This window comes from Tamandua tetradactyla, chromosome 13, assembly GCF_023851605.1.
Source record: "Tamandua tetradactyla isolate mTamTet1 chromosome 13, mTamTet1.pri, whole genome shotgun sequence".
In the NCBI taxonomy this organism is placed as follows: Eukaryota; Metazoa; Chordata; class Mammalia; order Pilosa; family Myrmecophagidae; genus Tamandua; species Tamandua tetradactyla.
This window is the reverse complement of record NC_135339.1, coordinates 28,294,807-28,322,473: the sequence shown is the minus strand read 5'-3', so window position 1 is coordinate 28,322,473 and position 27,667 is coordinate 28,294,807. Positions and strand designations below refer to the sequence as shown.

The 27,667-nt window shown below is 36.9% G+C and overlaps 1 protein-coding gene across 4 annotated transcripts in view; it reads left to right on the top strand.

Moving 5' to 3' along the window:
* Nucleotides 1-3,295: 3,295 nt before the first annotated feature.
* Nucleotides 3,296-27,667, top strand: part of DDX50 (DExD-box helicase 50) — a 73,522-nt gene continuing 49,150 nt past the window's right edge. Inside the window, exons 1-8 of one of the 4 annotated variants that reach the window (XM_077125085.1) lie at nt 3,296-3,426; nt 6,729-6,840; nt 7,218-7,514; nt 9,797-9,872; nt 10,234-10,412; nt 19,258-19,375; nt 19,491-19,676; nt 20,151-20,296. In XM_077125085.1, the coding sequence (XP_076981200.1) occupies nt 7,326-7,514; nt 9,797-9,872; nt 10,234-10,412; nt 19,258-19,375; nt 19,491-19,676; nt 20,151-20,296 (894 nt within the window). In that variant the 5' untranslated portion in view covers nt 3,296-3,426; nt 6,729-6,840; nt 7,218-7,325. Of the gene's footprint in view, nt 3,427-3,666; nt 3,885-6,728; nt 6,841-7,217; nt 7,515-9,796; nt 9,873-10,233; nt 10,413-19,257; nt 19,376-19,490; nt 19,677-20,150; nt 20,297-27,667 lie in introns of those variants that run through there. The other 3 variants (XM_077125084.1, XM_077125086.1, XM_077125087.1) reach the window with 3 other exon arrangements.

Sequence of the window (27,667 nt, the reverse complement as noted above, 5' to 3'; positions counted from 1 at the left end):
AACACTGTTCCAAATTATTTGAATTAGAAGCTAGATACATAAGTATACACGCATAAATGTGCCAAAAGTGTTCAGAGCTGTCTCTCCTACCCTCCTTTTCAATTCTGTCAAACCCTCCAGCAAAAGGTGGAAATGTAAATACATCTTAGTAGCCCTGTTTTATCAGCTGATCCTCTCAATTTTCCTCTACTATTGACAGGGGAGGGGCATTATTGTCCCTACTTTACAAACAGAATGGTTTTAGAATTGTTAGCCAAGTTAATATGGCTAGCAATGACAAAAACAAGCTCTTCCCTCCCATTCCTGCTTTTCCTTTAACTCTCTCAACATTCGTTCTGTCTCGCAATACCTTTTTGATAAGTTCATAACTTTCCCTTAAACCATTCCCATCTCACAGCATTTTAAAATGATGGTTCAATTCTTCTTGTCACATTAAGATTGACATACAGATGCAAAATGCTGTATCTGATGACTCTTTTTACCTTCTACTTTCTGACTGTGGAGTGAAAATTAAAATCTTTGTAGTTTTAAAAATTACCAAAGAGGGGCAAGTTTAGTAGTAATCTTGTTTTTGTATCTTAAAGGTCACAGGGTGTGCTGGTTTGAAAGGATGTATGTCCCTTAGAAAAGCCATATTTTAATCAAAATCCCATTTCGTAAAGGCAGAATAACCCCTATTCAATACTGTATGTAATTAGATCATCTCCCTGGAGATGTAACCTAATCAAGAGTGGTTGTTAAACTGGATTAGATGATGACATGTCTCCACTCATTTGGGTGGGTTTTGATTAGTTTCTGGAGTCCTATAAAAGAGAAACATTTTGGAGAATGAGAGATTTTTGAGAGAGCAGAAGGACATAGTCACCAGAAGCAGAGTCCTACCAGCCAGCAGACTTTGGAGATGAAGGAAAATGCCTCCCGGGGAGCTTCATGAAACAGGAAGCCAGGAGAGAAAGCTAACAGATGATGCCGTGTTTGCCATGTGCCCTTCCAACTGAGAGAGAAACTCTATGTTCGCCATGTGCCCTTCCAGCTGAGAGAGAAACTCTATGTTCGCCATGTGCCCTTGCACTTGAGGAAGAAACCGTGAACTTCATTGGCCTTCTTGAACCAAGGTATCTTTCCCTGGATGCCTTTGATTGGACATTTCTCTAGACTTGTTATAATTGGGACATTTCTCAGCCTTAGAACTGTAAACTAGCAACTTATTAAATTCCCCTTTTTAAAAAACATTCTGTTTCTAGTATATTGCATTCCGGCAGCTAGCAAACTAGAACATACTGTTTAATAAGCTCAGACTAAAGGCAGGGCAGTCTTTATAGAACCTTGGAATAGAAGAAAACAGATGAGGCACCCCGACTATTGTCAGTGACTCTGGTGAAATATTTGGAAAGTGATGCTCTACTGTGATTACACTATGGATTACCTGTGCATTTTATTCATGCTCCCCCTTTCCCTCTTCCCTATTCCAAAATTTTCCCATATGTATATGCATATGTATAGTAAAGTACCCTAATTTTTTCAGCTAAGCCAATCCTTGGTCAAGTTATTTATAACTTGGTTTAATTTACACACACTTGGTGCTTTCACCTGGCATAAAGAGCCAGGGGTTTGGCTCAGCAAATTTAGGTCTTAAAGCTTTTTTCAGTATTTCAGAAATTTGAATGGGAAATTGTGTATTTCCTTTGAGGTTATATCATTATTATTATTTTTAGGAGCATGGGTCAGGAATCAAACCTGGATCTCCCACATGGCAGGCGGGCATTCTAATGCTGAACCACCCATGCACCCTTGCACATCTTGCTAACTAAAACATCAAGTTCTTTGCCAATGTCTGAAGTTATCAGCTCAGTAACATTGTATCTTATTCACAGATTAGAAAAAAATGACAATGAATTTATTGCTAAATGCAATTAGACAAAAGGTCTTAAAATGTGGGATCCATGAGGAAAAGAATGCAAAGAACCGTTAGTAATGAAAAGATTTGGAACCGCTGCATTTACAGAGTGTTCCAAATCACAGGTTATTCTGAAAAATAATAGTATATTTTCTTTTACCAGTTCTGCTGTATGACCTTTCAAAGATAAAAGTGAATCACTTCACCTCATTTCATCTTCAGCATTAACATGTTAACACAGTTATCCCAGTTTTATATTGTGTGACCTTATTAGTCCACTACTCTGTGTTCTTAAAAGCTACGAAGAATTTAGGGTGGTAGGATTGCGGTAAGTGCAAAGGGGTGGGAGAAAAGGATTTAGAAAAAAAAACATCTAGAAGTGCATAACTATTCTTACAATTTGGTGAGTGATGCATTACTTTTGCCACTATCATTAGCTGAGCACTCCTTGTGTTCAATTGGATTGTGTATTGAATCCATAAGGTTACATTTAGATAAATCCATGTGACTTTAGGCTAATTTATAATTATGTAGAAGGCTGTGGCATTCACAGACTCAAAGCTTTTGGCTTCAGCTATTCAGGGCTAATCCCCAAACTCCATGACATGTAGCAATTTGTAATTTTGCTAAGACACAAATTCGACACCCAAGCCATGAGGCAACACATTGTGAAACGATTGATTCGAGTGCTCCTCAATTTGGTTTCAGTTTGATTTCTTGTTTATCACTCGGTAGAAGGCAGGTTGAAGAAATCATGAAGAGATAAGGGGCTATGAAAAGAAAGCCAACTAAGCTAACACTATTGATTTAAGAGAGGGTGCAGGTTGAGGAAGTAACTGCATTGTCAAGTTTTCCAGTTGTGTAGGTTAATTCAGGGCCAAATGTATAATATGAAGAAAACATTTAGGCTTGTTTTCTCTCTAGCTGAAACCGTTTCTTGAGGTTTTTCCTGCTCATTCTATGTTTCACGGGAGAACCTTATCCCAAAACTTTGGGAGACTGAAAGCTTTCAGGTTGGTGTGGCAGCGAAAGCACTAATCTCGGATTCAGGAGCTGAGTTGACTAGTCCTGACTGTGCCTCTAATTATGCAACTTCAGACAAGTAAATCCTTTCTCGATTTAGTTTCCTAGTACGTCAAATGGAGAATTGTGACCAGTACCTAGAATGAACGAAGGACCAACTTTATATGATCAAGACCTAATTCTTCAGGGAAAGTTGTCTGGCCTGGGTCACCTCCTCGAGCCTATCTGGCCCGCTCCAGCAGCGACAACCCCCTTCCCACGAATGACGGCTGCTAGCCACACGCGAACCGTTAGACGTTAACGCCTGTCCCCGCACTGGGCGGGACCAAGGCCTGCAGCTTCCGGTGGCGACTGGAGGGGTGGCGCGTGGCGCTTCCCGCTATCCCGGATCGGACCTGCAAACGTGCCAGCCCACCGCGCAGACGGAGCCCTCTCCACCGCCGTTGAGGGGTCTCCAGCAGTGCATGCTGGGAAGCCCAAAGCGTCTCCCTGGACGGAGTAGAAATGTTGGTAGCAAGGGAGAGTGGGAGAAGGAAACTGAGTCATATGCTAATCTTGCGCGCGTCCTTTATGAAGATTGGCCAGGGTTTTACTATAGAGACCAATCATTTCAGAACAAGGGTGGGCCGGTAGAGATCTCTCACACCTATTGGCTGGGAAGCCAAGGCTCAAGGAAGGAGTTTAAACCTACAGTATCCGGGATTATTCTCCAACCCCCACCTCTCTCACACCCCGCGGTACTGTGCGTGTCCCGGAAGTGACGCACGGCCCTAGCCGGCGGCCGCCTCACTCCCACTTCCTTTCTCCCTGTCGCTGCCCGTGGGTGGTTGTGGCCACCTTGCTTAGTGGGAGGTGGCGGCGGCAGCGGCGGCGAGTGATGCCTGGGAAACTCCTCTGGGGGGACATTATGGAGCTGGAGGCACCCTTGGAGGAGTCCGGGAGCCAGAGGAAGGAAAGGAGAAAGGTGCGCTGAGGCTGGGCCGCCCCTTCCTATGGGCTGCGCGGACTAGGGTGGGGAGGGAAGCTTTCCCTGATGCCCTGTCGGAATCAGACCATTTGATTCGTCAGAATCAGAGCATTTGAGGGCCACCTCTGACACCGTCCTCACCCCCCTGAGGTCGCTCAGGAACTATTTGCACCTCCACACCTCTGACCTGGAGAAGGGTGATTCTGGGTTTTGGCTGGGTCTCCCGCGCCCCCTCAGCCCTTGTTGTTGGCGCTTGAGTCTTTCCTACGAGGTGGGCACACTCAGGCTGCCATCGCGGCGGAATCCATCCTTTCGTCTTTTTAAAGCAGCGAGACCTGTCATTTGGTTCTCATTGGCAATCCTAGAAGATTTGAATATATGTTGCTTCTCGGTCACCCTGTCCTGTGTGCGTGAGTTTTAGGGAAAAGCAATCTAAGGTTTACTGACCTCGATATTTCCTATGTAGAGGCTTAAGGAAAAGTGTCATAGCTAGCATTGCCAGGATTTGGCTGTGATGGAGAGTGTGTGGGTTGAATTGTTAGTAACACTGTATGTTCATTCAATCCACAAATATTTATTGAGCCAAATTTGTGCCAAGTTGTTTGATGGCACCAAGGAATCTAAATAGGATGATAAATGACCCCTGCTTTCAAGGATCCTATAGAGGAGTTATAGAGACAAAAGAACAACCTAGAAACAAGTAGCGTATCATAAGGTGCTGAGAAAATGCACAGATGACATTTTGGGGGGAGACAGTTGACCGGCAGAAAAGAAAACTGACCAGAGGGTAAAGAAGTAGATCCCAAATATTGAAAGGCTGCCATTTGGCAGAAGAATGAGACTTATTCTTTATAGCCTCAGAGAGGCTAACCTATCCCTCTGACTTTATCTCCAAGGTAAACTTGCCATTCCAACTAAGCAGCTATTTTTTTTTTTTTTTTTTGGCTCCTCCTGAAATACTTGTCTTTCCTTTCGTGTTCAAATCCTGTCCATCTTTCATGGTCTAGTTGAAGTCTTTTCAAACCACCCCAGTGTACAGTAATCTCATTTCCCTTTGAAGTCCTATTCCACTGCCTGTCTTTAACGTTCATTTGGCACTATATGCTTTTTTTTTTTTTTTTTTGCATGGTCAGGCACCAGGAATTGAATCTGGGTCTCCCGCCTGGCAGGTGAGAACTCTGGCACCGCACTACCATTGCCCACACTGTGTGCTTTTATGTAAAGCTAACTTATTTTTTCCTGTGTGTATCTTTCCCAAATATAAATGGAGATTCACCACATCTTTGTCTGTCCTTATACTTCAATATATCTTACAAGTTGGTGGCATTTTCGTTGTAGATTCTCCAGAAATACTTAATTGGTCCTTGATTATAAAAGATGACTAAAAATTTAGAAACACTTTGGAGTAGAAATAGAAATAGAACATAAGGATAGAGGTCTGATACTGTGATGGAAATAACTTTGGTTGTGCTTATGTTGAGATATGGACCTGGTCCATAGGTTCTCAGACCTGGAATACAAGTGAGGAAGGAAGCCTGGAAATGTACGTTGGGGCCATGAAAATGATGTAAAATTGTACATAGAGGACAGAGATTTAAGGAGTATCCACAAAAGGTGGAGGGAGAGAAACCATTGAAGATGTGATAGAGATAGGATGATAAGCAGGTAATATAGTGTGTCAAGGAAACCAAGGGAATAAAAATTGTCAAGCACCCTGGGTCTGATGTGAAGCAATGCGTTTTATCACCTTGAGATATTGCTGGGCTTGGACCTAGAGGTCTCCACTTTCCCTTGCTTCATCTTCTCCCTGAAGTGCAGGGCCCAGGAGCAATTCAAACCTCAAGGCTGACTCTATAAATAATATTGTTTTTCGTTAGAACCTATTGGTTTGGGGACATGTGCGGTTAGTCCAGTTAACTAAAGTTCAAATAATGTGACAACTATAACATGTTAATGTAAAGCTCTACTGTTTATAAAGCAGTTTCACAGATGTATTCAGTCCTCACAGCAATTCCTATTTTCTGAATGAGAAAATTATATGTGAAAGCACTCGAAAAATTGTGTAGGTCATGGTGAAAATTTTTGTAGTAGTAGTTTTTGCTATCACTAGTCACTGCTATCTAGTTTATTAACATTTGACCAAGTAATTCTGAAGACGTGCTAAATTTCAAAATCATTTCTTCTGGTCTACAAATATTAAAACAGTGGCAAACAGTGATTTTGATATTTTAAAACTAAGGTTGCAGAATAGTCAATTATTTGTTTAAAGCTCTGTTAACTAAATTGAAAGAAATTAATTGCCAGGATTACTATTGTACTTGTTCTTTCATGCAGTTATAACAATTGAATTTTACATGAGTTATATAGTTTTGTTTTTTCTTTAATTTGTTAAGTGCCAAAGTTCATGGAGGAAGCATGGTGTGAAAACAGCATGGGCTTTCCAGTCAGTCAGGGTTAGGTTTAATTTCTAGCACTTCCACCTGCAGGAAATCCCACATATGAGTCTATGGAAAGTTACTTAACTTCCAAGAACTTCTGTCTCCTCATCTGCAAAATGGCAAAGGTAATACAGGTTCACTATCCCTTATCCAAAATCTTTGGGGCTAAATGGGTTTTGAAATTCAGAATTTGAGGGATTTTTTAAAAAGGTAAAGCACCAGCAGGGTTTGGGGCTATAGTCTGTAATCAGGCAACTTAATAATAAATACAGATATTCAGACTAAGTGCGATAAATACAGAGTATAAATAGCCTTGCATTAGTTAAGGTCAAATTTTGCTATTAAATGAATTCAGGTAAGGTTTTGCCTCCAAATAAGTTACAAAAAAACTTTCGGTTTTCAGAGCTTTTGGATATCGGAATTTCAGATAAGGGATTATTGGACCTGTACTTCCCTTATAGGGTTGTTATGAAGATTTAAACGAAAAATAAGCCGAAAACATTACACACTGCTGGGTAGGTATTCAAAAAATATTAATTATTTTTCTTTTGCAGATGATAGAACTTTTTATTTGTTTTTTAATTTATAAGTCTGGGGTTCTCATTCTTTTTCTGAGAAGGGGCTATTTATTTTAATTTCTCCTAAATCTGATAATGGGATTAGAGAAGGGCTAGATGCTGAGTTTTGAGAATGCGAGAGATGGGATGAGAAAGATAGTAAGAGGTGAGGCGTAGGGCTTGGCTTTAGGAGCTAGTCTGTATTTTCACCAGGTAGGTTTTCAAGATAGCTGGTAGATTGACTTTTACTGGTTGAGGATACGTGCTCCAATTACTCTTAAATCTTAAAAGGAGACTTTGTAACCTGTTATCACTGTTTCTTTGTTTTTCCACAGAGTGATAGAAGGAAATCGAGGCACCATTATGACTCAGATGAAAAATCAGTAACAAAAGAAAATGGTGTTACAGAAGACCTGGATGTTCCCAAGTCCAAAAAAGCTAAAATGAAAGAGAAGCTAAATGGTGATACTGAAGAAGGATTTAATAGACTTTCAAATGAATTTTCTAAATCTCATAAATCGAAAAGAAAAGATCTACCAAATGGAGATATTGACGAAATTGAAAAAAAATCGAAGCGACTGACATCGTTAGGTAGTTCCACCCATAAATCAAGTGATAATAAACTAGAGGAGGTATGGATAATTTTTCTTTCACATTTGACATGATCCTTGAAATACAGGCTGATTTAATTTGGGGGGTTCGTTAAAATTGGTTCTGCAATACTTTCTTCTTAGTGTAGAATAAACTTAGTTGGACCATAGCTGAAATCTGAACCATTTTTATTTGTCCTTTGTTTCTTTCATTACTTTGCTTTTTTCTTCGGGTGGGATGGATGGTCAAATTTAAACCTTTTCAGTAGGCTTGAGGTATTAAACAATTTTTCTTCATTACTTATTGATGGTCAACTACTTGCATTTCTTATGATTATTTCAGTACTCATTGACACTGACTTCCTGAAACAAGGTACATACAGGCCCTGGACTTTTGCCTTCTGCTGTTTCTTCTGTAATAATAGCAATTTGTAGATCTTTAGGTCTGATCGTGACTCGCTAAGGTTAAAGCGGTTTGCATTTTTAAAACAGAAAGGAAACAGTGAAGATAAGCTGAGGAAATTATTCTTCTGGATATTAATTTAGGGGTAGGGGCTGTAGAAAACTCTGTATGCTTTATATAAATTCTGCATTCCTGGACTCATTGCTTTTACCTGTACATGTTAGAGTAGATATTTTCTTGAATTTGAACTATCTGAATATTTGGATTTTCAGAATTTGTTAAAAAGTGTTTTTACAGTTTTCCTCCAGCAGAGTTTATAGATTTATCTAGGTGTTATACATTTTCAGTAAATCACTCAGGTCTTCAGAAAGAAATAACTTACATTCTTGATAATTTTTGATCATTAATAATTCCTTATATTCTTTGTGTCTGATAGTTGCTGATAATTTAAATATATTTGAGCTTAATTTAATGTAATCTTTGGGGATGTTTGGGAAAAGATGTTGAGTCCTTGCCTTTCAGTATAGTTCTTTTGTATTTGTGAATTTGCTGTTAGGAAACGTATGTTAGTAAGTTGAACTAAATAATTAAACCCTATAGTCTTTGCTGTTTATGTGCACATTGGTTTTTGCTCTGTTGGGATTTTGACAGCTGTAGTGCTGTGCATTTTAACTATTATTTTGTTTAGATTATGTTAGGGTTCAGGAATTCTACTAGGAATTTATCCAAAGGAAATAATCGTGACAAATGCAAAGATGTCTGAATAAGTATTCTTATCACAGTTACATTGTGGTAATAGTAAAAAATTAAAAACATTCTAAATGTTTGGTAATAGGCAATTGGTTTAATAAAATACACATATGCATGTAATAGGATACAGCTGTTATTCTGAAGTGTATAGAAGAAGGTTAGACAGATATTCTGTGTGCTTTGTTAAATGAGAAAAACATTAAACAGTATATGTAGTATGATCTCAATTTTATTTTAAAAAATTTATACGTGCATAGAGCGAAGATTGGAAGATTATATGTTTTAAATATGGTTTTAGATGACTAGATTATAGATCAAATAAAACATTTTTTTCTCTTTTTCTGTGGTTTCTAGAATTTCCAAAATGAAAATGTTTTACTTTTGTAATAAAAAAGAAAAGTTTTATTTTAATCTTAAAAAGATAGCAGCATTGAGGCTGTTTAAATGGCTTACAAACTGAATTGTGATATTATGTCTTTTATATAGTTCCCAGTTTGCAAAATGCTTTTGTGTGTGATTCTGGGTCTACTTTCTTTAAACACAAGAAAAATAAAGCTTAAGGTGATATGCTGTCTTTGTTCTATATACACACTGACTAGTACACAGAGTTTTTAATAGCCGTTAAATTATAATGTCATGGGAAATCTTCAAGCTTATAAAAACTTCTTTATTAGTGATCTTACAATGCTTGTTAATGCCATAGAACAACTTTTTAACTTTTATTTTTGGGAAAAGTTTACTTTCCACATATTGTGTCTTTTGGGCTTGATTTATAGGCTTGTATTAATCCTCATAATCATTGTATATATCTCTGAGGTTGATTCAGATTATTAAATAGATTTTTTGTGATATCTTGGTCAAATGGAAGTATATTTTGATTCATGTAGCAGATGCATTTCTATGTAGAGTTATGTGGGAATTAAACATTTTAAAGTGCATTTTGGGAAGATATATTAAGTAAGGTTGCTATTTAAAGGAATACTTTTGAAACTAAAGGAATTTGCCACAAATTTATCTTGTAAATTAATCTTAACATCTTTTGCAGGAACTAAATAACTAATTTAGTTAGTTTCTTAAGTTAGTAAAATTAAAAATGATAAATGAGTAAAAGATCCTAAATACCTGGTTGAATATGATTATATTATTTAGAACTTTGATTTCATTTTGACAGATCCTAACCCGTGAACAGAAAGAAGGAGCCTTCTCCAATTTTCCTATTTCTGAAGAAACTATAAAACTTCTGAAAGGTACTAAGAATTTTGATAGATGTTGAACTGAAAATCCACAACTAGATTTTATAAACTTTTATGCCTTTCCAAACTAAAAGGAGAATTTTTATAGTGAAGTACTTTATCTTTAATTGGAGTTATCTTCACATGTTTGTCAATAATCTGACCTGCTTTAACCTTGAAGAATTATATATATTTGGCAAAAGGTCAGACCAAGTTGTTTATAATTCCTCTTTAGGGCATGAGTAACTATGAATGTCATGAGGTGGTATATCTTTAGGCAGGCATCAAGAAATTAGTATTGTCATTCTCAAATGAATGTATATTTTTCCCTAATGCTAGTCTTAAAGAAGTATTTTAATAACATTTCATTTTATAGGTCGAGGGGTGACATATCTCTTTCCTATTCAAGTTAAGACCTTTGATCCTGTATATGAAGGAAAAGATTTAATTGCTCAAGCACGGACAGGAACAGGAAAGACATTTTCTTTTGCCATCCCCTTGATTGAAAAACTCCAAAGAAATCAAGAGACGATTAAAAAAAGCCGCTCACCAAAGGTAACTATTAAAAGGAGTAAAGGCCTTTAAACATTATTTTAATGGAAAAAGTAAGAGCATATGTTAGGCTTAAGTTGACGTTACCTCTAAGGTAGAATTTTTTAAAAAAATATTTTTATTGATAAAACTTAACACAAACATTCTTAACCTACAAACTCTCATACATGGTGTATAGACACAGTATCATCACATAGTTGTATATTCATCACCATAATTTTTTTTTTTTTTTCACATGGGCAGGCACCGGGAATCGAACCCGGGTCCTCTGGCATGGCAGGCAAGCATTCTTGTGTGCTGAGCCACCGTGGCCCTCCCATAATTTTTTTTTTAACATTTGCATCACTCCAGAAAAAGAAAGAGAAAAGAAAAACTCATACATACCATATTCTTTACCCCTTCCTCTCATTGACCACTAGTATTTCCATCTACCCATTTATTTTAACTTTTGTCCCACCATTATTTGTTTATTTTTTTGTTTATTTTTTATCCGTATTTTTTTACTCATCTGTCCATACCTGGATAAAAGGAGCATCCTATTTATTCCCTTACATTGGAATTCAACCTCATTAGCTAACAGTTCACCAATTTCTAGCTTCTATATATCTCTGAGTCCCTTATCTTCTGTATTATAAGCCTCTGATTATACCTTTATGCTGGTCATAAAGGTGGACTCATATAGTATCTATCCTTTTGTGTCTGGTTAACTTCACTCAGCATTATGTCTTCAAGGCTCATCCATCTTGTCATGTGCTTCAGGACATCATTTTGTTTTACTGCTGCATAATATTCCATTGTATGTATATACCACATTTTGTTGATCCAGTCCTCTGTTGATGGGCATTTGGTTTGTTTCCATCTTTTGGCGATTGTGAATAATGCTGCTATGAACATTGGTGTGCAAATGTCTGTGTTCTTGCTTTCATCTCTTCTGGGTATATACCAAGTAGTGCCATTGCTGCGTCATAGGGCAACTCGATATTTACTTTCCTAAGGAACTGCCAAACAGTTTTCCATAGTGGCTGTACCATTATACATTCCCACCAGCAGTGCATAAGTGTCCCAGTTTCTCCACATCCTGTCCAACATTTATAGTTTCTTGTTTGTTTAATAGCAGCCATTCTTATGAATGTGAGGTAGTTATCTCATGGTAGTCTTGATCTGCATTTCCCTTATAGCCAGTAAAAATTAGCATCTCTTTATGTGCTCTTGAGCCATTTATATTTGCTCTTCAGAAAAATGCCTATTCATATCTTTAGCCCATTTTATAATTGGGTTGTTCTTTTGTTGTTGAGTTATATGATTTCTTTGTATATACAGGAAATCAAACCTTTGTCTGATTTGTTGGATTCCATTTACTAATATTTTATTGAGAATTTTTGCATCTATGTTCATTAGGGAGATTCGCCTGTAGTTTTCCTTTCTTATAGTATCTTTACCCAGTTTTGATATTAAAATGATATTAGCTTCATAAAACGAGTTAGGTAGAGTTCCTTTTCTCTCAATTTTTTGGAAAAGTTGGAGCAGGATTGGTGTTAGTTCTTTCTGGAATGTTTGATAAAATTCCCCTGTGCCAGTATTAGTATAACTACTCCTGGTTTCTTTTGGTTACAACTTGCATGGAAAATCTTTTTTGCATCCTTTCACTTGCAATCTGTTTGTATCCTTGTATCTAAGATGAGTCTCTCGCAAGCAGCATATAGCTGGGTTATGTTTCTTAATCTATATTGCCAATCTTTATCTTTTAATTGCTAAGTTTAGTCCATAACATTCAAAGTTATTACTGAAAAGGCATTTCTTTATTCCACCGTCTTATCTTTTTATTTATCAGTTCTATATATTCCTTTCCCTCTTTCTCTTTGCATTATTTAAATTACCCTTAAGTGATACTCTTCAATTCTGTGCCCTTCTCCAGACCTCCCTCTACTGCCTTTTTTTTTTTTTCCAGCCAGCAGAACTCCTTTTAATATATCTTGTAGGGCTAGTCTCTTGTTGACAGATTCTTTCAGGACTTCTTTGTCTGTGAAACCTTTAATCTCGCCTTCTATTTTGAAGGACTATTTGGCTGGGTACAGAATTCTTGTCTGGAAGTCTTTCTCTTTCAGGATCTTGAATATATCATACCACTGCCTTCTCACCTCCAGGGTGCTAGTTGAGTAGTCTCAATCCAGTCTTATTTGGTTTTTCTTGTATGTAGTAGATTGTTTTTCTCTTGCTGCTTTCAGGATTTTCTGTTTCTGTTCAACGTTTAACAGACTGATTAGTATGTGCCTTGGGGAAGGCCTATTTGAATTTATTCTGTTTGAAGTTGTTCGGCTTCTTTGACTTGTATATTTATGTCCTTTATGAGGGTTGGGAAATTTCCCCCAATATCCTCAACTACTCTTCCTAGCTGTTTACTCCTCTCTTCTTCTGGGACACCAGTGATTCTTATATTTGTGTGCTTTGTTTTGTCTATCATTTCCCTGAGATCCAATTCAAATTTTTCCATCTTTCTTGCCATTTGTTGTTTTGAGTCTTTGAAGTCAGTTATCCTGCCTTCTATACCACTAATTCTTTCTTCTGTCTCTTCAAATCTGGTGTTGTGTTGCCTCTAGTATGTTTTTTATTCGGTCAACAGAGTCTCTAATCTCTATGATTTCTGCTATTTTTCTGTTTAATCTTTCAAATTCCTCTTTGTGCTCTTCTGCTGTCTTCTTGATCTCCTTTATGTCATTTGCTATGCACTTATTTTTTTAAGCAGAGTTTTATGAACATGTTTGATTAGTTGTTCCAACGTCTGTGTTAACTCTGGTGTTTTAATTTGATCATTAGGCAGGGCTTTATCTGTGTATTGTGGTATGCTTAGTGATCTTCTGCTGTCTTTGTGGCATGTAAATATCTTTACTTTTTGGGAATCAGTTTTTTGGGAATCAGTTTTTTTGGGAGTTGATTTCTTTCAGTAGTCTAAGGCCTTGTGTTTGCAGGATGGTTGTACAGCAGGGAGTAGGGCACGGGGTGGGGCACTCAGTGCAGTAATTTGTTTCAGGGCAGGTATAGGTACAGGTTAGGGATATTATGCTGATGCTTGTGAACGTGGACACCCAGCGGCCATGGAGGATATAGCTGTGCAGGTGCCCCGGTCTGGGGGGCATAACCCTGGTGTACACTGGTCTAAGGCACGGGACCCTTTACGTGCATGCGTAGAGCTGTGGCAGCAGGTAGGCCTTATGCCTTCATGGATTGGAGGCAGCTGTGACCTAGCTGTGTAGGTCAACACTTTCTCAGTGTTGGGAAGTGAGGCTGGGGGCTGTGCGCAGTTCTAGGACTGCTGTAAAGTGCAGTTCCCAGAGCTAAATGATGTGATTGGGTGCCCATGTGCATGCTTGGGCCTGGGAGGCCCACAAACAGATGCACTGACCTCAGGGAGGGGGAGTGAGGCTGTGTGACACTATGGGCGGGGAAGGGAGAACAGGAGTAGCGTAGGTATGGAGTTTAGTGCCCGCAACTTTTATGTGCTGGCAGTAGCCTGCAGGGAACAGGGAGAGGGAGGTAGTGCTCAGGAGGTGTGCAGGAAGGTAGTTGGGCTGCATTTGGGGTGGGGATGTGGGACAGGTATGTGCACTGGGGAGTGGTGGGGTGGGGGTGCCTGGAGCACAGAGAGTGGAAGCGGGTGATGGGGTTCAGGTGCATGGGGTATGGGATGAGTTGCTGGTCACGAGGCTGTGCTGGTGAGGGTAGCATGCCCAAGAAACATGGCTGGCTTACTTCCTAGTCCGTGTTCACATCTGTGTACTCCCACGGGCTCTGGGACTCTGCGCCTCCATGCCAGGCTCCAGCTTTCTGCCGCTCAGTCCCTTGGCCTCTGCAACCAGTGCTGCCGCATGTGGTGCAGAAGGCTCTCCCTGATCAGCCACACTCCCTAATTGCCACCTCAGTCACCCTCCTGTCCCTTCTCTAACTTTTCCATGGAGCAGGGCTAATCTTGAACTACTCTAGTGAGCCATCTTCCCGGAAATCTCCTTCTTTTGTTTTTTAACTGAAGTATTTTACTATTTCTTTAGTATAGAAAAATAAAGATTTAAAAATCAAGAATGGAAATTCCTTCCAAATCAGCTGCCACTTTTCTCCCTCCTTCCTTACTTCCCCTCCTTATTTTACTTTTTCAGATGATGTTTTAGTAACCACTCTAAAAAAACAAACCATTTTATTCATTCACCATACCATCCATCCAAATTGTACAATCAGTGGCTCTCAGTATAATCACAGAACTGTGCTGTCATCGCCACAATAAATCTTAGAATATTTGCGTAGCTCCAAAAAGAAAAGCTTCATGTCCCTTGTACACCCCTGTTATTGACCCTTGGCATCAGTGTGGATACCTTTGTTACAACTGATGGGAGAGCATTAAGATATTACTGTTGACTGTAGTCCACAGTTTCTGTCAGGTGTATTTTTTACCCTTTTACCACTCTGTTATTAACACCTTGTAGTGTTAATAGTTGTGATATGCATTTGTTCAAATTCATGGAAGAACATTGCTATATTGCTATTAACCTCCTTCATCATCTGCCACAGGGTTCACTGTTATAGATTCCCCTGTTTTAGTATATAACTTTCCTTCTAGTGATATACATGACCCTAAGCAATCTCTTTCGACAGCAGTCATACACACGATTCAGTACTGTAATTTACACACACGATAATATGCTTCCATCACCTCTGTCCAGTTCCAAACATTGACAGTCAACCTTGTTAAAATATTCTGCACAAATTAAGTATCAACTCCCCATTCTCTATCCTTATTCTATCTTCTGGTAAACTGTATTCTAGATAGAAACTCCATGAGTTTGCTCATTATATTTAGTTCATGTAAGTGAGACCATATCATTTGTCTTTTGTGTCTGATTACTTTCACTCAATATAATATCTTGAAGATTGAACCAATTTGTTACGTGCTTCAGGACTTCATTCCTTCTTACAACTGAATAATATTCCATAGTATGTATGTACCGCAATTTGTTTATCCATTCATCAGTTGATGAACACTTGGGTTGTTTCCATCTTTGGTAATTGTAAATAATGCTGCTGTAAACATCAGTGTGAAAATATTTGTTTGGGTCTCTGCTTTCATTCTCCTGTATACCTAATAGCAGGATTGCTAGATCATATGGCAGTTCTATGCTTAGCTTCCCGAGGAACCACCAAGCTGTCTTCCATAGCACCTGTACCATTTTACATTCCCACCAGCAGTGAACAAGTGTTCCTATTTCTCCACATCCTCTTCAACACTTGTAGTTCTCCATTTTTTAAATAATGGACATTCTAGTACATGTAAAATAATACCTCATTGTGGTTTTGGTTTACATTTTCCTAATAGCTAGCAAACTTGGTATGTTTCCTTGTGCTTTTTAGCCATTTGTATTTCCTCTTTGGAGAAATATCTATTCAAGTCTTTTCTTCTTTTTTTTTGTATGCTGTATGGTGTGATCACATTTCGTTATTTTTCCATGTGAATATCCTGTTGTTGCAGCAAAATTTGTTGAATTTTTGTTTGCTTGTTTCTTTTTTGTTTGTTGGTTTTTGGGGAAGTGCATGGACTGAGAATTGAACCCTGGTCTCTTGCATGGTAGGCAAGAATTCTACCACTGAACTGCCCTTGCACTCCCTTTTGCCCCCTCCGCCCTTTTTTTTTAACATGAGCAGGCACCAGGAATCAAACTGGATCTCTGGCATGACAGGCGAGAACTCTGCCACTGAACCACCAGCACCCGCCCTTGACAAAGTCCTTTGAAGCACAAAAGTATTCAGTTTTGAGGAAGTCCCTTTATCAGTTTTTCCTTTCATTTCTTGTGCTTTGGGTATAAAGTTGAAGAAACCATTACTACAAGATCTTGAATATGCAGCCCTACATTTTCTTCTAGGAGTTTTATGATCTTGGCTCTTAAATATGGGTCTTTGATCCATTTTGAGTTAATTTTAATATGAGTTGTGAGATAGGAGTCCTCTTTCATTCTTTTGGATTTGAATAGCCAATTCTCCCAGCATCATTTGTTGAAGAGTCTGTTTTGTCTCACGTAAGTGGACTTAGAAGCCTCGTCAAAATCAATTGATGTTTGTATATTATGTGAATATATCTCAATAAAACTGTGCTAAAAAATTTTTTAAAAATCGTTTGACCATAAATGTTAGAGACTATTTCTGAACTGTTAATTCAGTTCCATTCATCAATATGTCTATGCTGTTTTGACCACTGTAGCTTTATAATATGTTTTAAAGTCAGGAAATGAGAGTTCTCCAACTTCATTCTTCTTCCTCAAGGTATTTTTGGCTCTTACCCTTCCAAACTTGATAATTGGCTCTTTTCCATTTCTGCAAAATAAACTATTGGAATTTTTTTTTTTTTAACTTAGAAATCTTCACACAAATACATTCCATGCATGCTGTATAGCCAGTGGCTCACAGTATCATCACATAGTTGTATATTCATCACCATAATCATTTTTTTGAACATTTACATTACGCCAGAGAAAGAGAAAAGAAACAACTCATATATACCCCTTACCCCCTCCCTCTCATTGACCACTGGTATTTCTTTCTACCCAATTTATTTTATCCTTTGTCCCCCTATTTATTTTTTTATGCATATTTTTTACTCATCTGTCCGTACCCTCAATAAAAGGAGCATCAGACCCAAGGTTTCACAATCATACAGTCACATTTTAAAAGTTACATCTTTATGTAATTGTGTTAAACAATCAAGGCTACAAGAACACAGCTCAGCAGTTTCAGTGCTTCCCACCAGCCACTGCAATACACCATAAACTAAAAAGGGAGAGCTATGTATTGCATAAGAATAACCTCCAGGATAATTTCTTGACTCTGAAATCTCTCAGTCACTGAAACTTTACTTTGTCTCATTTTTCTCTTCCTCCTTTGGTCAAGAAAGCTTTCTCAATCCTTTGAAGCCGGAACCCAGCTCATCCCGGGCTTTCTATCCCACGTTGCCATGGAGATGTATACCCCTGGGAGTCGTGTCTCTCATATGAGGGAGGGTAGTGAGTTCACCTTTGGAGTTGGCTTAGAGAGAGAGGCCACATCTGAGCAACAAAGGAGGTTCTGTGGGGGCGACTCTTAGGCCTGATTTTAAGTAGTCTTAGCCTATCCTTTGCAGGAATAAGTTTCATAGGGGCGAACTCCAAGATTGAGGATTTGGCTTATTAATTTGATTGTCCCTATTGATTGTGAGAATTATGAGAAATTCTCCACATGGGGAAGTTGAATCCTTCCTTTCTCCCCATTCTCCCAAGGGGACTTTGTAAATACTTCTTTATTTACTGCCCAAATTACTGTGGGTTATATCGGGGCATCTCACTAACCTGAACAAACCAACAAAACCTCGTGTCTTTTTCAAGATTTCATGTACTTATGGTGTTAACTAAACTGACCATACAAGTTAAATTAGGAAATGGACTACCCAAAATATAAATTTAGGTTATTGGAATTTTGATTGGGATTGCATTGAATCTGTGAATCAATTAGAGTAGAATTGACATCTTAATGACATTTAGCCCTTCAGTCCATGAACATGGAATGTCCTTCTTTTTATTTAGGTCTTCTTTGATTTCTTTTTTTCTTTTTGTGGGGGGTGGGGATGGGGTGGGGTGGGGATGGTGCATGATCTGGGAATCAAATCCGGGTCTCCCACATTGACGGTGAGCATTCTACCACTGAATCATCTGTGTATCCCTTGATTTCTTTTAGCAATGCTTTATAACTGGTTGACTTTTAAGAAGAATATATTAGAAATGATATTGCTAATTTGTCTTTTATTTAAGTGCTGAAGATCTGTTTTAAACTATGTTAGTAAAGAACATAGTTAAATTTTAGCCTAAATTTTGACCTTTTTAGAATCTGTATTTGCTTTTAGATTTGTAAGATATCCATCTTCTCATAGAACTAAGAAAAATTTGTCATAATTGGGACAGATATGTGACAAAAAGTAATATGTTTTTTGAAAGACTTTCCAATGGTATTACAAAATAAAAGAAATTCACTTTTATGAATGTCATTAGATCAGTAGTCTTGGCTCAGCTGTCCCAGATTAGACTGGCCATCTTCACTATAGGACAATCTTTTCAGGAGAATTCTTTCTCTTAGGTGAAATAGAAAGGACTGCAAGTACTAAAAATAGGATGCAGTCTCACCCCTGCCTGAAAAAGCTTTTATGATAGAAAGACATTACTGGGGATTCCGGCTCCACTACTTCTAGTGGTTTGATCTTGGGCAAGACTCTTAGTTTCTCTAAAACTCAGGTTGCTCATTTATAAAATTGAGATAATGCTAACTCTTAGGGTTTTTGTGAGAATCAAATTGGATAGTTGATGTAGCACTTAGTTCTGGTACATGGCAAGCATTCATTCCTTCAACAAATATTTTTTGACTGTTGTGTGCCAGGCAGTGTTTGAAATACATGAAATACAGTAACCAAAATTGACATAAATCTCTGCTATTATGGAGCTTACATTTTGGTACATGAGACAGAAACAAGCAAATACGTTAATTATAAATAGTAAACACAAGGGAGAAAAAGTAAAGCAGGGAAGGAAAGGAATATGAAAAGAGGGTTGGGAACCTCACTGGGAAATGACTTGAAAAGAGTACTGAAGGAAGTATGAGAGCACATAAGAAATATATGCTATTGTTCTTATTATTTGGACTCTGCCTTTAAATATTTATGTTATTAATGTTGAGATTTCCTGGTATTAAATGCACCTTAAAAACATAGTCTCAGTTTGAATTCCAAAGTCTGTGTAAAAATATCGTTTTATTTTTATTATTATTATTTTTAATAATACCTCTTGCTCAGGTACTTGTTTTGGCTCCAACAAGGGAACTGGCAAACCAAGTAGCCAAAGACTTCAAAGATATAACTAGGAAACTCAGCGTGGCATGTTTTTATGGTGGAACATCATATCAAAGCCAGAGTGAGTAAACATGCACCAGAATAGCTGAAACATGTATTTGCTATTTAAATCTGAAGAAATAATGTGAAAATGTATATTTGATTTTTACCGATTACTGACATGTTTCTCCTTACAGTTAATCATATTCGAAATGGTATTGATATATTGGTTGGGACCCCTGGTCGCATCAAAGACCATCTGCAGAGCGGCCGATTGGATCTTTCAAAACTACGCCATGTTGTGCTTGATGAAGTGGATCAAATGTTAGATTTAGGTTTTGCTGAACAAGTTGAAGATATTATCCACGAATCCTACAAAACTGGTATATACTAATTCAAAATAAGCACATTAGCAATTTTTCTCTGACCTAAAAGTTTGTGAATTTTAAATTTCATAATTTTTAGTATATTGTCCCCTAGTGTTCTCACAAACTAAAGTTATTTAGTATCTGTTTTCTTCATAAATAAAAAAAGGAGGATGACATACTTTTAACTATTTTCTAAGCTCTCTATACTTTCCTCCCTATATCTTTTTATGGTCAGTAGTTAGATTTACTGAATCATTTTACTGATTTCTTTGTTCCTTGTTCCTTCTTAAGTTCTTAACTTCCTTCTGAGTTCAGCTTTCTTCATATTGTCTCCCTGTTTTGAAAGTTTTAATAATTGCAGTGAAGTCTGTATAATCAAAATCCATCCTAAGTTTTGGATTTTTCATTATTTCCTTGAAGTTTGGGGGGATTTAAAAGCTACATCATGGAATGGTAAGAAAGCATTTGAATTCTTTTTGTTTATTTAAGATTCTGAAGACAATCCTCAGACTTTGCTTTTTTCTGCAACTTGCCCACAGTGGGTATACAAAGTTGCAAAAAAATACATGAAATCCAGATATGAACAAGTTGATCTGGTTGGAAAAATGACCCAGAAGGCTGCAACTACTGTGGAAGTAAGTAGTTTTCCAACATGATAGATTTCAGCTTTTGGATGACATTTTTTTAAGCCGTTAAATTAACTATTTTTATTTGATATAACTGAAGAAGTTAACAAATTTAACAAAAAGTTCTAATTGATGAGTTTAAGATCTACATTTTAAAGAATTTCAACAATTTTAGTATAGTCAACCACTTACCATTTGAATTTTACCATTTTGAAATGTAAAATGCACAATTATAATACCCATACTACATACCTTACAACTTTAAACTTTTAGCTAAAACATGAGTTTCTGCAGTAAAAGTGAGAGTTCCCCTATACCTAATACAAATAAAATGTATTACTAATAAAGTGCCACTCCATTCAACAATGCCATTTCAGCTGTTTCCTTTTGGGAAAGAAGGGTAAGTTTTATTTCAGAAGTACGCTGTGATCCAGAACTAGTCATTTTCGTTATGTTAGTATTGAATTAGTAATCTGCATTATTATACTTTGTAACAAGCACAAGAGTGCTTATTTGTAGTAGATATTAACCACAATAAAGAATCCCTCTTAAGAAAGATCACAACTATGACTTATGGCATTTATTTTTGAAGTTTGTTGAAGCCAAACTTAAGTACCTATGGAGGCCTAATCTCTCTTTTTTTTTTTCCCTTAATCAATAAAATACCTATGTATTTGTATCATCTGAGATGGAGGAACAGGAGAATAACTAGAAAAGAAGAGCAAAGCATATGATTAGGGAAGTTCTAAATAGAGAACATAGAGCCAGACTTAAAAGTATTTAAATTGTGACAAAGGAGGCAATTCATAGAGATGAGGAAAGGATGGTGCTGGAATAATTTGCTAAAGTTTAGGTGGAAAAAAAAAGACCCTCAACTCATATCTTATACCAAAAATATTGTAGAAAAAAAAATTAAGCCACAAAATAATTTTTTTAAATTTTGAATGTTGTTTTTTGTTTTAATTTTGGAATTCTTTCAAACTTACAGGACAGTTACAAAATAAGTACAAACTCCATACAGAGAACTCCAGCATATACCTTACCCACTCCTGCCCATATCCAGGTCCATCAATTTTAACATTTTTCTATAATTGCCATATCACTCTCCCTCCATCTTTCTGTTTATTTATAAAATAATTTCCTTCAGTATAGTTATATACATCAGGCTCCTTGAACCCTGAGCACTAACATGTACATTTCCTAAGAACAAGAATATTCATTTATATAACTACCTTGAAGTACAGTTATCAAATTCAAGAAATTTAACATTGATAGAATGTTTATAGTCTGTATCCTATTGTATTTTTAAAATTGTTATTAATAAAACCAGTCAAATGTAGATGAATGTTTAGTTGATCTTAGGAAAGCGAAGGCCTTTTGAAACATAAAGTCAGAAGAGGAAACCATAAAGGAAAAGGATGATTTTGACTCTATGAGAGTTTAAACCAACATGCATTTTAAAAAGGCGGGGAGGGGATTAGAAGACTCTTTGCAGTGTTTATGATACCTGTGTACCATATATGTCATTTTTTATTTAATAGATGTACATGTATGTGTTTGTAGAAAAAACTGAAGGCTTTCTGAACAAAATTATCATCTCTAGAATACAATACAGTGGTTTAAAAAAATGAATTAGAAAAAAAACTACCTAATGATATTTACAAAACCATACTATTTTTGTTAAAAATGCACAAATAATGCTCAATTAATTCTCTAGATATTTATATATAGGTATAGAAATAGGTTGGAAGGATAAATATCACATTAAAATAGATTACTTCTGGCAATGGTAATGCTGTAGTGAGGGATGGTCAAAGGAAAGTTCGGGTTTTTTGATTTAAAGTTTACAATAAGTGTAGGATGTATCAGTGCAAAAAATGTATTCAAATATATTAAAAAATAGAATAGCATAAAGAACCTTATACTGTGCTTTAACAGTTATCTTTTTATTCCCCTATACATTCCTTATTTCCATATTTGAAGCACTTCTAATTATCATTTCATTTTCATGTACCTATATGTATTTCTAAATGAATAAAGACTCTTAAAAAGGGGAAAAAATGACAAATATCTAAAACTCATTATCACAACAGGAAAAAAGCAATAATTCCTTAATGTCATCAAATATCTAGTGTGCACATTTCCCTGGTTGTCTTTTTTTTTTAGTTTATTTGAATCTGAATCCAAATAAGATCCATATCCTTATATTGCCAATAGTGATAGTTGTCTTAAATCTCTTTTAATCTGTAAATTTCTTTATCTCTCTTTCTTTACCTTGTGATTTTTTGTTGTTGTTGAAAAGAGCTCTTAGGAATTTCCCATGGTCTTGGTTTTGCTTATTTGTATCCCTGTGGTGTTATTGATCATGTTCCTCTGTCTCAAATTATTATTATTAAAATTTTTCTTTTTTGAAGGGGCAAGAGCAGGACTTTGCCATAGGTAGTACAAATGATTCTTAGTTTTCTTTTTTGTGTTTTTCTCTGTTTCCCAGGTATTCTATAATTAATAAATGTTATTTTTTTTGTTTTTTGGGTGCATGGTCCAGGAATCGAACCCGGGTTTCCCACATGGAAGGCAGGCATTCTCACCACTGAACTACCTGTGCACCCACAAATGTTACTTTTTAAAGACAGTTTTTTCCAGATGTACATTAAAATGCATAGGCTTAAAATGTACAGTTTAAAATTTTTCCTAACACTTTGTCATTAAAATTTTCAAACATATCACAAAGTTCAAAGAATTTTCAGTATCTGTAGATACTATCTACATGCTACCATTAATGTTTTTAATTTTAATTTTTTTAAAATTATTTACTTTTATTGATATATATTCATATACCATGTAATCATCCAAAGTGTACAGTCGTTCACAATATCATCCATATAGCTGTGCATTTATCATCACAATCAACTTTTTTCTTTTTTTGTGAAAAATAATGTATATAAAAAAGGCAATAAATTTCAAAGCACATCGCAACAATTAGTTGTAGAACAGATTTCAGAGTATGAGTTATATTTCCACAATTTTAGGTTTTTACTTCTAGCTGCTCTAAGATACTGGAAACTAAAAGAAATACCAATATAATGATTCAGCAATTTTACTCATTTGTTAAACTCTACCTTCTCTGTATAACTCCACCATCATTTTTTATCTTTCTCCTGCTCCTTAGGGGTTTTTTTAGGCTTTGCCCATTCTAATTTTTTCATGTTAGAAGATGCTGTCAATAATATGGGATAAGGGGATGAAACTAGATGTTCTGGAAAGGTTGGCCCCTCTGCATTTCAGGACTTATCTGCTCCAGGGACCCATCTGGAGGTGGTAGGTTTTGGAGATTTAACCCTATGCCTGGAACCTTTGTAGAATTGTATATAATGTCCTAAGTATTCTTTAGGATTGGCAGGAATGGTTTTGGTTGGGATTTGGCAAGTTTTGATAGGTACCAATGTCTAAATGAAGCATGCCTAAGAGTAACCTCCAGTGTAGTCTCTCAACTCTATTTGAATTCTCTCAGCCACTGATACCTTATTTGTTACACTTCTTTCTCTCCTTTTGGTCAGGATGGCATTGTTGATCCCATGGTGCCAGGACCAGGCTCATCCCTGGGGGATCATCTCCACACCGCCAGGGAAACGTTCATCCCTGGACATCATGTCCCACATAGAGGGGAGAGCAATGGTTTCACTTGCAGAGTTAGGTTTAGAGAGAGAAAGTCACATCTGAGCAACAAAAGAGGTCCAGAAGTAACTCTTAGGCATACCTATAGGTAGGTTAAGCTTCTCCACTACATAAATAAGCTTCATAAGAGCAAGCCTCAAGATCAAAGGCTTGGCCCATTGATTTTGGTGTCCGTAATGTTTGGCATAGTATCAGAGGTTTCCCTGGTGGTAAAGTTTAATAGTTCCATATTTCTTCTCCGATTCTTCAAGGGACTTTGTCAATACTTTTTGATAATCTACTTAATATATTCTGGGATGTATCCAGGCATTACATTAAGCTATACAACATTAAAGGCCTTCATTCTTATTCCAGGCTCCCTGTGTTATGATTGTTTAAATGAGCTATTCAGACAGGTTGAGTTATATTATGTGTTACAGAAAATTTAGGTTCTGGACAAAATAAACCTTTGTTTCTTTGGTCTCAAGGAGTAGATGAGGTTCTAAACTATGGACAATGTCTTCCTTACCCCTGTGTTCTGAATTATTTTAATTCTGACCTGATCAGCTTCGTTTTTATCTCTGAATACCAGGTTATACATATATAAAAACAGCCTCTCAAATTCCAGAAAAAATAATTATCACTCTGGTCTATATGTGACAGCTATAAGAACTTATAGTCTAGGCCCCTGTTTTCTTATTAGCATTTTCTAAATGAGACCATACAATATTTGCTCTTTGGTGTCTGGCTTATTTAGGTTCACTAAATGTCCCACAGGTTCATTCACAATGTTGCATGCCACACAACTGCGTTCCATTTTGGAGCAGCACAGTATTTGATCATATATATACTGTTGTCGTTTGCCATTGTACTTAGTGCATCCTTCAGCCACCTCCATTAATTGTATAGGCATTTAGGGCAATTTCCCTCTTAGCACTGCCTTTGCTGCATCCCATAATTTTGATATGTTGTGTTTTCATTTTCATTTGCTTCGAGATAGTTACTGATTTCTCTTGTAATTTCTTCCTTGACCCACTGGTTGTTTAAGAGTGTGTTGTTGAGCCTCCACATATTTGTGGCACTCTGCCTACTATTGATTTCCAACTTCATTCCTTTATGATCTGAGAAAGTGTTTTGTATGATTTCAATCTTTTTAAATTTGTTGAGACTTGCTTTGTGACCCAGCATATGGTCTATTCTTGAGAATGAGCCATGAGCACTTGAGAAAAAGATGTATCCTGCTGTTGTGGGGTGTAATGTTCTAGAAATGTCTGTTAAGTTTAGCTCATTTATTGTATTATTCAAGTTCTCTGTTTCTTTATTGATCCTCTGTCTAGATGTTCTGTCCATTGATGAGAGTGGTGAATTGAAGTCTCCAACTATTATGGTAGATGTGTCTATTTCTCTTTTCAGTGTTTGCCTCATGTACTTTGGAGCATTCTGGCTCGTGCATAAATATTTATGATTGTTATGTCTTCTTGTTGAATTGTTCCTTTTATTAATACATAGTGTCCTTCTTTGTCTCTTTTAACTGTTTTACATTTGAAGTCTAATTTGTTGGATATTAATATAGTTCCTCCTGCTCTTTTCTGATTGTTATTTGCCTGAACTATCTTTTCCCAACCTTTCACTATCAACCTATGTTTATCCTTGGGTCTAAGATGTGTTTCCTGTAGACAGCATATAGATGGGTTCTGTTCTTAATCCATTCTACCAGTCTATATCTTTTGATTGGGGAGTTTAATCCATTAACATTTAGTGTTATTACTGTATGGGTAGTACTTCTACCATTATGCCTTCTGGATTTTATATGTCATATCTAATTTTTCTTCTTTTTACCTTTACTCATAGTCTTCATTTCTTCATTCTTCTCCACACCTCTCTCTCCTGTCATTTCATTTCTGCCTCTAGTGCTTCCTTTAGTATTTCTTGCAGGGCCGGTCTCTTGGTCACAAATTCTCTCAGTGATTTTTTTGTCTGAGAATGTTTTCATTTCTCCCTCATTTTTTTTTTTTTTTTAACATGGGCAGGCTCCGGGAATCGAACCCAGGTCCTCTGGCATGGCAGGCAAGCATTCTTGCCTGCTGAGCCACCGTGGCCTGCCCTCCCTCATTTTTGAAGGACAATTTTGCTGGATATAGTATTCTTGGTTGGCAGTTTTTCTCTTTTAGTAGTTTAAATATATCATCCCAGTGTCCTCTTGCCTCCATGGTTTCTGCTGAGAAATCTACATGTAGGCTTATTGGGCTTCCCTTGTATGTGATGGATTTCATTTCTCTTCCTGCTTTCAAGATTCTCTCTTTCTCTTTGCCATCTGACATTCTTTTTAGTAAGTGTCTTGGAGTACGTCTATTTGGATCTATTCCATTTGGGGTATGCTGCACTTCTTGAGTCTGTAATTTTAAGTCTTTCATAAGAGTTGGGAAACTTTCAATGATAATTTCCTCCATTAGTTTTTCTCCTCCTTTTCCCTTCTCTTCTTCTGGGACACCCACAACACATATATTCATGCGCTTTGTGTTGTCATTCAATTCCCTGAGCCCCTGCTCATATTTTTCCAGTCTTTTCCAGATATTTTCTCTTGCTTGTTGGATTTCAGATGCCCCATCCTCCAGTTCACTAATCCTGTCTTCTGCCTCTTGAAGTTTGACATTGTAGGTTTCCATTGTTTTTATTCATCTCTTCTACTGTACCTTTCATTCCCATAAGTTCTGTGATTTGCTTTTTCAGACTTTTGATTTCTTCTTTTTCTTCGTTCCTTGCCTTCTTTATGTCCTCCCTTAATCCATTGATTTGATTTTTTAAAATTTATTTATTAAATTTTAAAAAATTAGCAACAAATGAACAAAAACATTCTTAACATATGATCATTCCTTCTACATATATAATTCGTAATTCACAATATCATGACATAGTTGCACATTCATCATCATGATCACTTCTTAGAACATTTGCATCAATTCAGAAAAAGAAATAAAAAGACAACAGAAAAAGAAATAAAATGAAAACAGAAAAAAAAAGATTATACATACCATACCCCTTACCCCTCCCTTTCATCGATCACTAGCATTTCAAACTAAATTTATTTTAACATGTTTCCCCTATTATTTATTTTTATTCCATATGTTCTACTCCTTTGTTGACAAGGTAGATAAAAGGAGCATCAGATACAAGGTTTTCACAATCACACAGTCACATTGTGAAAGCTATATCATTATACAATCATCATCAAGAAACATGGCTACTGGAAAACAGCTCTAACATTTTCAGGCAGTTCCCTCCAGCCTCTCCGTTACATCTTGGCTAACAAGGTGATATCTCCTTAATGCGTAAGAATAACCTCCAGGATATCCTCTTGACTCTGTTGGGAATCTTTCAGCCATTGACACTTTGTCTCATTTTACTCTTCCCCCTTTTGTCGAGAAGGTTTTCTCAATGCCTTGATGCTGAGTCTCAGCCCATTCTAGGGTTTTTCTCAATCCCTTGATGCTGAGTCTCAGCTCATTCTAGGGTTTCTGTCCCATGTTGCCAGGAAGGTCCACACCCCTGGGAGTCATGTCCCACGTAGACAGGGCGAGGGGTGGTGAGTTTGCTTGTTGTGTTGGCTGGAGAGAGAGGCCACATCTGAGCAACAAAAGAGGCTCTCTTGGGGGTGACTCTTAGGCCTAATTTTAAGTAGGCTTGACCTATCCTTTGTGGGATTAAGTTTCATGTGGACAAACCCCA